The following is a 12889-nucleotide window of genomic DNA, read 5'->3' as shown; positions in this document are numbered from 1 at the left end:
TAAATCATATTGGGTTAAATTTACTTTTTCCCCACTGCTCAGTGAACCCATTCCTCCTGAAGAAGATCAATTAAGATATAGAGAAAAGCTACATTTTCTTTTCACATCCAAATTGTAGTATGAATAAATCTGCAATCACACCACAGTTATTGTTAGGTTTAGAGGAAACATATTGAGAGCAGTTTTACTCAGTGCCTAACAAATCTTTGAAACTAAAAGAGATGACTCTTCTCTCAATAGTTAACACATCAGAGGCAGTGTTGAGCAACGAAGGAAATGTACTGGAAGGCAGGTCTGAGTTCTAGCCACAACTCGACTACTTACTATCCGTAAGAGTCCCTAAAAACATCACTTAATCTTTACAGCAGAGCTTCCCAACAGATGTGTCTTGGCTGATGTACTAAGATATTGCTAAAATGTTGATCTCTTTAGCCTTCATGGCAGCCAATACTGAGTGAGGCGGGCAGAGCTCTCCCTGACCCCATTCTCATCTACGGCTGGAAATGAGATTACTGATTACTCCAGTGTGCTATATAAAGTATTTTTTATGTGTTGTAATGTGAAAAATTGGGGGAACCATTGCTCTATATGACTTGGTTTTCTCATTTCTAGAATAGGTGGAGGGGGAAGTGGCCACAACAGATGCTGTCTACAGAGGTTTCTATTGTAATAGTTTTTGCCTCTAGGAAGATGAGGGGTGAAATCCCAATCTCAAAGGAGTCACAGGATTTCCTACAGAAATGACCTGATAAAAAATTCCTCAACTTACTTTTAAAATCTCGGATTGCTCCTAAGCCCATTCCTAAAAGAAATGACTGAAAAGTCAAGTGTCATTTTTCTCAAATAACCAGTATTTTGTTACAGTTCATTCACCAGGCATTTACCTAAGGGCCATGACTCCAGAAAAATTTAGAAAGGAATTTATAGACTGCTATAGTATTCAAAGGCAAAATCAAAATTACCTAGATGTGGTTAGAAATGTGTATCCATCTTTCAGCAGCCTGTTTTTTTAGTAAATATATGCATTGGAAAATCAATTGCTAAAGTGTGATTAAAGATATTAAGTGACCAATAATTAGTTTCGTTTCCATACACAAATGAGCTTATTATCTTCAAAGTAAGTCAAAAGCTTTTCAAGATTAATGTCTCAAACTCGTTGAATATTTTAATTTCAATGTGAAAGAAGGATCTTTTGCTTCCCTACCTCCTTCCTCTGAAATATGCTCATTTATATCAATAAAGGGTGTAATGCATGCAGTGGTTAATCTATTAACCATTTTAAAATTGAAGATGGACTACTAAAATTTTTCTCTTCAGTGAGATCACAAATGTTTTAACACTTTTAGACTATGAAGAAAATGCAGTATTCTTGTCAGTGAATCAATCGTTCACTGATTCACATGCAAATGAATATGATTCATAAATGGGATTATGACTCTCCATTAAGAACTGAGTTCTAGAAAAAGTTCAAAGAAAGAATGGCAGTTGCACTTACTGACAATAATAATTCTAGCTTTTGAGTTTTGGTAGCCTCCTAAATGCTAAGCAATGAACAAGATGTTTTTATATATAACCTCATTAATTCTCACCACAGTAACTCTCAGAAGTATTGTTGTCATCACCTGGGGTAAAAATGCAGCATGTTTCTGACTACACTCCAAGAGGAGGTTTTAGCCATCCAATTATTCATCATCATCTAATATCGAACTGTGTTTTTACTAATTTCAGTATTTACAGCTCCAAGAAGTGCACATTTTGCACATTTGAAAATCACAGGGTAGTAGTAACTGCAGTAACACATTGCTCTGTGAGCAACGCCTGCCATCTTGTGGAAATTGTGTGCATAACTAAAATACAATCATCCCATGAAACCAAGATTTTGATTGCTTTGCACTCATTAAGAATTTTGCCACTAGACTGTTACATGTACATGCACATCGATGTTGCTTATAATTAAAAGACAAAATGTTCCTTTAAATATTTTCAAGTCTCATTTAAAGGTTCCAGTGCCGTTTGAACATCTGAAAAGAGAAAATATTTCTTTATTTTTAATAATCCTATCATTCTTTTACACAGTGACTTAACAGTTGCTAAACTTTCTTTACCTAATCCTAAAGTAGAGCTTTTGTTAAATAATTAAAAGCAGGGCATGGTAAGACTTTCCTGATGGAATTTCCAGGAGGATTCAATTTTATAGCAGGATTTTATGACAGAGTTCTGGCTGAGAGAACACTTCCATTCCCACCCACCCCCTCTCAACACTTCCATCCCATGCCAGCCCATATTCATGGAATCTTTTGTGAGCTCACGATTTCAAGGGCCTGACTGAGGGATCCTACCATCCATTGCTCTGTATATACCCAAAAGTGGGCTCTTCCTGCAGTGCCTCAGCCAACTGTGCCTTAGTGACCATGAGATTCACCTTATAAAGACATCTCCTTGGTGTGATGATACTTGAATAGAACTAGAGAAGCCCGCCCCTCCCTTCCTCTCAGTAAAATTCCTATTGCCCAGCTCACCAAAACTTAGAATTTTGCATTTAAACAAATTCTTTTTTATTTAAGGCCCTTAATTCCTATTGGATTTGAAATGGGTATAGTATATATGCTTCAAGAATTATTTTTTTCAACCAAAATATTTTCCAAGTATAGGAAAAATAGAGAGACAGGGTAAGGAAATGAAACATAAAATCTGAAAAAGAAGAGATCAGGGTAGACAATAATCATTTCTTGAATGAATGAATGAAAGACGAATAAATCAAAATGCATGAAGGGTGTTAAAAAAGAACCATTTCACAATGTTGCCGGGGCCAGTCTGGCTGAATATGCAATCATGGTTAAATATAAATTTTTTACCCGAGGAAATGCCTAGTGCAGTCATTCAAATATATATTGAATGGATAGGTGGATAAAGAGGGAATGGAATAAATTAGAAAACTGCATCAAAGATAAGAAATAAGAGTATGATCTGAAGAAAAAGACTGGGGAAGGACCGTTACCAAAAAGCATTTTGAGCATATTCAACCAAAAAAATATGTGCCTTCTCTATGTCAACAATATGGAAAACGGTGGGCATGCCTTCTAGCACGGGGCAGACATTATTCAAGTAACCACATGCTGAAATGATGACACATGCTATGATGCTATGATCCTGGCCAATGGAGTGTGGGAGGATGTGATTGGAGAGAAACTTGGGATGTCATTTCGTGCCCATGTACATTCTCACTGAGCATGTGTTGCTGAAGTTTTATTTTATTTCTACATGTACCTATAAACTAAATTTAAGATGAATTAGTTTTTCAGGGATGACTAAATTTTTCCTTCAAGGTGCTTAATGGTGCCCTGAATAGGCACCAAACTGTCGAGTCTTTCCTACAGAAAGGATTTTCCAACCTCATTTGAATGGTATCATGATTAGGTCAAGCAAGCAACTTCGATGTGATGATTTAGCATGCACACAACACTCAACACAGTGCCAGAAACTCTTACAAGTTGTTGCATCTTTGAATCAAGGCATTATTTCTCAAGTGTTGCTCAATACGCTAATTCCATAGGTTATTAATATACGTTACTGAAAGGGAGGGAATAAGTTTGGGAAATGCTGAATTAAAACCATTCTTTTCTGCCTGGCATTTTAGCACCTTTAATAGGCTAACATCTTTGTGAATCTTCAAGTGGATGTTTCTCAAAGTTTACGACCATAGGACCCTCTTCTTGCAGAGTCCTTCTAAGGGCTTGTTTCCCACGGAGCTCACTTTGGGAATTCTGGAAATACAAATGTTTCTGACTGGGATGGATACTAGAATAAGAGTGAAATCTAATCCATTAATATTCATAATCATTTTAGTAGATTCAATTAATCAAATCAGCTGTCATTTTAGAACAACATTTGGAGGCAACAGAGCATTAGACAGGTCAATATCACAAGAAGGAAGGAGGAAAAGGGAGGGTTATGGGGAAAGGTCCAGTGCAATTTGATCCTGGAGTTCCAAGAAGTAGCCAGCATGAGGCACTGGGGTAAGATGATGAGAATATCCAAAGAAATGATAGGGATGTAAGACCAAGTCTCTATCATAGCCCCTACAATTGCTCTCACTCTCATTTAATTGGCTGAATATTAATCCCATCCCAACACACAAAATCTTCCCTCTTCAATTTTGCTCATTCAGCCAATTTATGGATGAAACAGGCAAAAAGGTCATAATATGACTGGAAGTGAATAATTTACTCTTTCCAGATAGACTTAGTTCTTCTCCTTAAAAGTTTTAAGCAATCTCGCCCCAGTAATCTAGGACCTGGGACAAGAGTCCAAATGTATGTCCACAAATCCTAAATCTTACTAGGCAAAAATTATAAATCAAGCTAAGAAACGGCTAGATAAAATATGATTTATCTACTTATCTTGACAAATATGCCTTCCATCCACTAGGAGGCTAGGTGTGAATTTTGAATTCGCAGATGGATTGGAGCTCTTCCCTGAGCAGGAGTCCCAGACAGACTGCCTCTGGCCTGCTCTCTTCCCGCCTCCAGCTCTGTCACGCAGTGAAGGGCATCCCACACAAAGTTGCATACATACATCTGACCTTGCACATTGGACCCCTGTCCACATTGCAAACTCCACTCCCTAGTCTTCTGGTGCACCTTTGGCTGTGGGTTCTGGGGCTAGTCCTCCACGGGCCCTGGAAGTACAGGCAAAGCAGTTTGGGTAGGAAAGTCCAGAGTATCCTGCCAAAGGTGTAGATTCTGGACAGTGACCTAGCCTTGGCCCTGACCTGCTCACCCTGTGAGTGGGAGTGCAGCTGGAGGAGGGCTGGAACAAGGTCTCAAATAGAGTCTCAGGAGCATTTGAAATAAAGAATAAAACCTTTGTGAAAATAACACTTAAAAAAGCTGTAGTCCTTGCAATTACCCCTAGACCATTGGGGCAGGGGGGGGGGATGGGCATGGAGGTCGAGAAATTTCTTATTTGAATGTAGCTATTTCTGAAAGCCTCTGGTCAACTTTTCTTCTTATACTACAAGGTAAGATTATTTTCCCTTTGGCATTAAAAAGGAAACTAGATCAGTTGTGTAAAAAACCAAAAGACGATGTATTTTATCAACTTCAAAATTGTCCCAAGGCTCTCTCCCACACTGTGTTAAATAATAGAAGTCTTTTTAATTGAATTTCTTTGTGGGTAGCATATGCTGGGCAACATTATGCCAGCGTCTTGCTCTAAGCAGCAAATGTTCTTCATAAAAGCATTAAGATCCAGAGCATCGTTCTGTAGGGAAAGAGCACAGAACTGCAGCAGCTTGAAACCACATAAAAACAGTGCCTCTGAAATGTAATTGTAAAAACACATTGCAACAAACCAGGGGGGGATATATTTAGAATTATAGAATGAAACCAAAAAATAAAAATAAAGAAAAAGAAGAAGAGGAAGAGGGGAAAGGCAGCAAAGGAGGGGTAGGAGGGAGGGAAGGAAGGAGGGAGCACTGTGGCACAACTTTGTCTATAAAATCAAAGCAATACTGCTTTTGGTTTCCCAGCATTCCATCTGCAAGCTGAGCTATATGGTTATTTCCTCTTGACAGCCACTGCCCTTTAGAGGCAGGCTCACGATGGGTGTGTTGTGGGCCCAGGAGATAACTGCGGCTGCAGTAACACCGCGTTGTGTTCTTCACCCCAAGGATCCTGGAGCTTCAGCAGAATGGTGACATGGACATCCTGAAGCACAAATGGTGGCCTAAGAATGGCCAGTGTGACCTGTACTCTTCAGTGGACACAAAGCAGAAAGGAGGTGCCCTGGACATCAAGAGCTTTGCAGGAGTTTTTTGTATCCTGGCTGCTGGCATTGTCCTCTCCTGCCTTATAGCCATGCTGGAGACGTGGTGGAACAAAAGGAAAGGCTCCCGGGTCCCATCCAAAGAGGTACTTGATTGAGCTTCAGCTCTCTGTTGAACCGAAAGACAGGCTATATTTCCAGGGAGGATAATCACAAGGAAGAGGATAATAGTCTGGGTGTAATCATTGTTTCTTCTTTCTTTGAAGATTACAAATAAATTTATAAAATGTAAAATTTGATAAGACAAAACCAATTTCTATTTAAGGACATCCAGATAAATGAAGAGACCATAGCATTCTAAAGACTGGCAATTTCAGGTGCCACAATGGGCTTTGAAATTCTCCCAGATCTCAGGACAAAGGTTAAGTCAATGATTTTTTAAAGTCTGTGGTGCCCTTGACCCATTCAAAAAAAAAATTACCCACCATTTTATTTCAATTACTTGTTTGGCCTGTAAATAAATTCCCTATGTCTCTATTACTGGGCCTAAGAATGCAATGCTAAAGTAAAATCATCAGAATTTTCTCTTTGCCACCTGTGATTGCTTCCCTCTACCTACATATAGACCTATAAAAGTCATCATATGTTTTTGACTCTTTATTGTCCCCAGGTTTACTAAATGCACACTGTACAGTCATCCAGAATTCAATTTTTCTCCTTTATTCTGGCGTCAGCCTAACTCCAGGGCCATTTTTTTTTTTCCTGCGGCTCTGAAAGAAAAACTACAAATTACACCTAATGTCTCTTTTAAGTGACATGTTCCTTGTTTTCATTAAAAATTACAGGATTTATAAATTATCGGGGAGAATCCTAAGATTAAAAAACTGCATTTATCTTATTTCCACTAAAGCAAAAAGGTGAAAATTTTTTAAATAATGAAATCATATCACTAAAACTTCACAAACTGAAATGAAAAACAACCTGAATTTGCTGATAATGTGATTTATTGGATGGTATCAAATAAAGACAGTTTTAATACTATCTATAACTTAAACTTGGTTAACCAGCTGATGCCTAGCCAGAATCCTAAGAGGATCCACTTTAATGCCCAAATAAAAATGACTTCTTCTTTGCATATGAATTTCTGCATGATAATATGTTCTTTCAAACAGATTGATTTCTAAAGAAGTCTAAGGATTCTTGATTACCACAATATATGCAAAATTGGTCAGCACTACTTATAAAGAGAAGCTTGGCTTAGAAGAGATAAACTTTTAGCCTCCTACCTGTCTGAATATTCACAAATTCTAAATTAATGGAGTGTGAATTAAAAATTAATCAGGTTTTATTGTAGTGTTGTCTTTGTGGAATAAGCTTCTGGCTTCTCTGTTGATATTGATTCAATGCAAAAGACCACATTAATGCAACATTATAGTCAAGACTTGATATTCTCAAAATATGGGGAAATTAAGGACTCCCCAAGCTCCTTATTTTTGAATTACTATATATGCTATTAAGTTTTTGCTTTATTTTATCTGTTGATGGATGACTACATTACAGTTTCTGTGGGAACCATAAAATTATAACTCTCAGCCCTCTAAAGTCTTAGTGATAATATTGCATTAATGGATATTTTTATTAGATTTTAAAATGAGAAAAGAGAAAGAAAAACAATGATGCACATCAAAATAGTTTTCACTGAGGAACACCATAATAGCACATTGAACAAAATGCATTCTCCATTCTAGCTCAGGACATCTAATCCAAATCCCATGAAGAAATATTTTCTCCTCTTATGATTAATAGGTATTTTAAAGTCCTATACATTTAATTCATCAAGCCTGGCTATAAATAAGATGGAAACAAGGCCAATTTTATTTCTTGCCAGTTTTATCTTCCAAATATTGGGCTTTAATGCTCATTTTTAGTGAAAGTCCTGAAGGATTTATGATTATTTTCAACCACAGATATTTGAGGTTTTACTTTCTTTTTGTTTATTGAACTCCTTCTTACCTAGGTGTCATTAGCCTAGTTCAAAGTATCTTTGTTGTGAAGGCCATTTAGCATAATTATGGCCTTAAACTGAAGCTGTCACCCACATTTCTTGGTTTAGAGATCTCGAGAGGTCCAAATGACCGAACAATAGTCTCTCATTCAGGTACTAAAGCTAGGGTCTATGAATCTTTCAATCACAAGTTGATTTTTTGGTGTTGAATGTTACCCTCTCTAAACAATCTCACATACCTAAAGCCTATGAAAAATAACACTTTAACAGTTACTAACACTTTAGTGTAAAATAGCAAATCATTTTGCTTTCCTTCAAGAATGGAAATTTGGGGTTAGGAGTGAGTGGTGGAGTAGAACAAAAATCCAAGTTGAGATTAAACACCCTGGTAAAGGAGGAAGAATGTGTGAAGAAGAGGTAGGGAGGTGGGGGATGCAAGTTGTCAAAACCATACTTTTTATTTGCAGAATTTTATCTAGGACTGTCATCCTCTTATAGAATTGCCAACACCCCTCTACTACTCCCATGTCTTTGTAGCTGCATGTGGTTTATGCGCATTTCAGAATTTTTACTGCAAGAAAAATATTTATTATAGATAACTTTGAGAACAGGGATCATCGCAGAGTCATATTGGTGTACTCACCCCCCAACCCCAGAAGCTTGCACAGTGCCTGGCTCATATTAGGTGCTCAATAAATATTTGTTAATGAATAAATCCCGAAGTTCAGTTAATTACATATCATGTTTGCTGAACTACTTTTTTTTTTCCTAACCATGAAAGCTAGTACTGATAAGAACCTTATCTTCTTTTTCTTCATCTCCAGGATGACAAGGAAATTGACCTGGAGCACCTCCATAGACGTGTAAATAGCTTGTGCACAGATGACGACAGCCCCCATAAACAGTTTTCCACCTCGTCAATTGACTTGACCCCTCTGGACATTGACACTTTGCCAACACGACAAGCACTGGAGCAAATCAGTGATTTCAGGAACACTCATATTACCACAACAACCTTTATCCCAGAGCAGATCCAGACTCTTAGCCGCACACTGTCAGCTAAAGCTGCCTCTGGTTTCGCTTTTGGCAATGTGCCTGAGCACCGAACTGGCCCTTTTAGGCACAGGGCACCTAACGGGGGCTTTTTCAGGAGTCCTATAAAAACAATGTCATCTATTCCTTATCAACCAACTCCTTCTCTGGGGCTCAATCTGGGTAATGATCCAGACCGAGGCACCTCCATATGAGCATCAAACAAAATGTCATCACCGTTTCTTTTTTAGGACTCCCTTTGCAAGGAGCAACTGTAATATTGTGGAACTAACATGGATGTAACATTTTTGGGAAAGAAATTCAGGATTATTAGTAACCATTCTAGTTCTTTCTCCCCACCTTTTCCCTCCTCTTTAGCCTCTATTTCTTTCTCTCTCTTTTATCCTTCTCTTCCCATACATTTCCCTCCACTTTTTTTCATTACTCAACTTATTCCCCCAGAATATAGTATACTAGAATCCTATTAGTCTGCTTTTCATATACTGTACTTCAAGTATAGGAAATGTGCACTGAGTATACTAAAAGTATATGCAGGATTAATTTTACATAAAGGCCTCTTATGTAATGTTTCTCTCTTTTTAAAACTATAATTGCAATAACTTCAGTCTTTTCATATTCTTCTGCTGCATCCATACAATGCTCCACTGCTGTTGAGTGTCCTTTAACTGTGGACCAAAGGCAACCCCTGCAGTGTTTATAAAACAATTTAAAGAACATTCAGGCCACATAATATGAGAATGCAATTTTGTAGGATTACAAAAAGCCATTAATATGCCAGTCAAGACTACAGTTAAAACTATTCTTGCACTGCAACAGTGCATATGACCTTTATGCGATTGTACAGTATTAAAACTTTTTCTTATGTACAGTAAACTTTATCATATGGCAGAAACCTCTATTGTGTTAAATAAATTAGTATCTCATATATATATACATATATATGCACCTATATAATGTGTGTATATATATATATATAAAGGCGGCCATTGCTATTGCAATTCATTTAATAAAGCTTTAGTTTTTAAAAAAAAAAAGTATTGTATACAGGAAATATGTATAGTGCAGGGGTTCTTTTCAGTTAGAAAAGGCAGGTTGCTTTAATGTTACTCTGACTCACATCGTTTGCCAACAGAGAATATTTTATACTTTTGTTATCAAAACATCCAGGGCAATTTAATATTTGTTTCTAGATGTAACTCATTTGAATGAGTTTTGCATTTGTTATTCAGCGGTATATAAAGCTAACCTGGATCGTTTTACTTTTAGTTAATTATCCAAGTGGAAAATTCTCTTAGCTGAACCACATCCACAATAGCACATAGAATGCTCTATAAGAGTTTAAACATAGATCATCAAAGGTTAATAAATTCTCTTCCAAAGCAGTAAGCCAGTCAGTGTAACTGTAGTGGGGGAGAGCCCTTAGGAAATATTGATGTGGCCTTACTTATTGTCATATGTTCTCCTAAAGAAGAAAATATAATAACCACACTGGGCTCTCAATTTAACCCCCTTTTTTATTTGGTTCTGTTTGGAGGAATTATGTATTTTTTACATTAGTGCCGAGTGTATAGAAGGATGACAGCAAAAACAGTGCCTCTTTGTGCACAACCCTTTTAAAGTAGCATTCTTACCTGTTAGAAATGTAGAATGAACTTTGTTTGTAATCCTTAAAAATTAAAACATGGTAAGTAGAAAGCAAGAACTTATCCTGTGTTTTTATGCAGCCATACACTTATTTTAATCTAATTCATTCCGTGGCTAAGATTGATGTAGGAATCAACCTATGTGTTTTGCTTTAGGAGAAATTAAAAGGTATATTCTTAAGGTATATTATATTTTGATGCTAATTCTGTTCTGGGGAGCATCTCGTACTGTCACTGTTTTGTACTAAATCTTCAAATATTGTCTACTGTGTAAGGCAGAAAAATTTCTTATCATGCAAAAAAAACATTTTGTTTCCAGGGTAACAAGTACCTAAGTGCATGCACAACTTGTTTTCCCTTGTAACGTTCATGATCTCATTCACAACTCTGATTTTAAAAGAAAAAATTCTTTACAACAAGCTATATAGGGACATACCAGATGTTGCAGTGATTTTAGCTATCAACAAACTGTTAACCATGTACAATATTTAAAAATAGGCCTATTTTGATGTATTGCCTATTATACAAATACACAAAACACTTTTTGGAGGCCTCAGTTATGAGTGGCAGAGCTTTCTGTGTATAATTTGTCTAAATAATTTGTCTAATAAAAATGTTTTCTAAACTTGCTCTCATACTATGGAAGTCTTAACTGTAAAATATGAAAATGATTACTCTCACAGATCTAGCTGAATTTTTCTGAAAACTTGTCTTGAGTTATTTAAGCATAAAACATTTTAAGTTTTCTTAGCAGAACTATGTGGAAAGGAGTGGCTCTTTAAAAACAATACTAAGTGATATCCTAAACCAATGAAAGACTGCCATTGTGCTATTTGAGACTATTTGAACCAACAATATATTTGATTCTCTTCTTGGAAGTCTCTGTGAACACCTTTTGGGGAAGGATTTAGCCTGTTTCATATACACAATACAACCATAATCAGAAAGCAGGATCAGGGTATGTTATATTTAATAAAGAAAAGAAAGAAAAAAATTGAGGATAATTATTAAACTTAAGATTTAATTCTTAATATTTGATTGCTGTTAGAGAAATAGTCACCATGTTGAATCTATTAAGTTGGAAATTAATTCACACTCCAAGATTATTTCTAATTGTGTTATTTTCTGCACTTGAACAATATCAAAACATTCTAGCCTTTAACTCACCCAATAGATGCATATGTGAAAATATAGTCAATTAGGTTAAAATCTGTGCTGTTCTAAAATTCCATTTAAAATAACTTTTAAAATGTTAGAACTAGGAGGAATTTTAGAGGTCTAGACCATCTCTCTCATTTTACAAATGAGGCAACATTAGATGCAACTACCTTAACTTGCCCAAATATTTGACAACCTAAAACTTAAAACTGGTTTTTCTTTCTTTCTTCCTTTCTTCCTTTCTTCCTTCCTTTCTTTCTTTCTCTTTCTCTCTTTCTTTCACTATGCCATTCTTCTCTCAAATTCACGTGGATCCTTATGACTATAAACTTAGCAATGACTCATATATAATGCTTCACTTACTCCTCTTGCCAAGCCTAAGTTTCAAATCTCTACGAACATTCTTTCCTGCCTTGGAACTACATAGATCATATGACCCAACTCTTCCTTTTACAGATGGGGAAATGAACACTTCTAGTTATTTACCCAAGGTCATAGAGCTAGCTAGCAGCAGAACTTAACACCAGAATCTGATACTGCCTATTGTTTGCCCTGGCGTGTACCATGTGTATCAACCTTGCTATTTCAATACAAGAAAATATATCAAAGTACTATTTTACTTAAATATTCAATTTATCCCATTGGTAAATCATTTAGATATCAGGTTATCACTTTCACAGCGTCAGAACTTACGTGTAAGTTTTGGCTTAATCACACGTGCTTAACGTCTCTACTGACACGTTAAGCTACAGGCAATTGATTGTTTTCTTAATTATGCTATTTTTCTTCTCCTTTTATTTGGGATTGGATGTCAACTGAATAAAGATTTATTTTAAAATAGACTAAGCTGAATGATACATTGCTTAATCAGTTATAAAGAAAAAAATAAGATGAAAAGATCCATTTTACTCTGTATGATACATTCCAAGCCACAGAATTGGACAACAAATTATTTCTATTTTATAATCAGAATTTTGGAAAGGTGAAACACGTTTTGAATTATGAGTATAGTAAATTAGCAGAGCTAAGAACCTATATGGTAATAAGGATAGATTTTTTTCCTTAAATATATATGTCATAATTGATAAAATACAATGAGTTTATCAAAAATTACCTTCTCTCTAAAAACCAATCCTATACCCAACTCTTGTGACCAGGTATTAATGGATGGCTCCCAGTTATGGCCATAATTATCATTTCAGCAAATATTTTAGTAGATGACCTCTCATGAGGTAGCATATGTGGGCTCCCCTTGGTAGAAATG

The 12889-nt window shown here is 36.3% G+C and overlaps 1 protein-coding gene across 2 annotated transcripts in view; it reads left to right on the top strand.

Annotated features, from left to right (window-relative positions):
* Positions 1-12889, top strand: part of GRID2 (glutamate ionotropic receptor delta type subunit 2) — a 1588204-nt gene that overhangs the window by 1538552 nt on the left and 36763 nt on the right. Inside the window, exons 15-16 of one of the 2 annotated variants that reach the window (XM_004470379.5) lie at positions 5672-5912; positions 8596-11097. In XM_004470379.5, the coding sequence (XP_004470436.1) occupies positions 5672-5912; positions 8596-9018 (664 nt within the window). In that variant the 3' untranslated portion in view covers positions 9019-11097. Of the gene's footprint in view, positions 1-5671; positions 5913-8595; positions 11098-12889 lie in introns of those variants that run through there. The other variant, XM_058295409.2, reaches the window with a different exon arrangement.

This window comes from Dasypus novemcinctus, chromosome 1, assembly GCF_030445035.2.
Source record: "Dasypus novemcinctus isolate mDasNov1 chromosome 1, mDasNov1.1.hap2, whole genome shotgun sequence".
Classification (NCBI taxonomy): Eukaryota; Metazoa; Chordata; class Mammalia; order Cingulata; family Dasypodidae; genus Dasypus; species Dasypus novemcinctus.
Note: the sequence above shows the minus strand (reverse complement) of the source record. Positions and strands in the feature narration are given on the sequence as shown.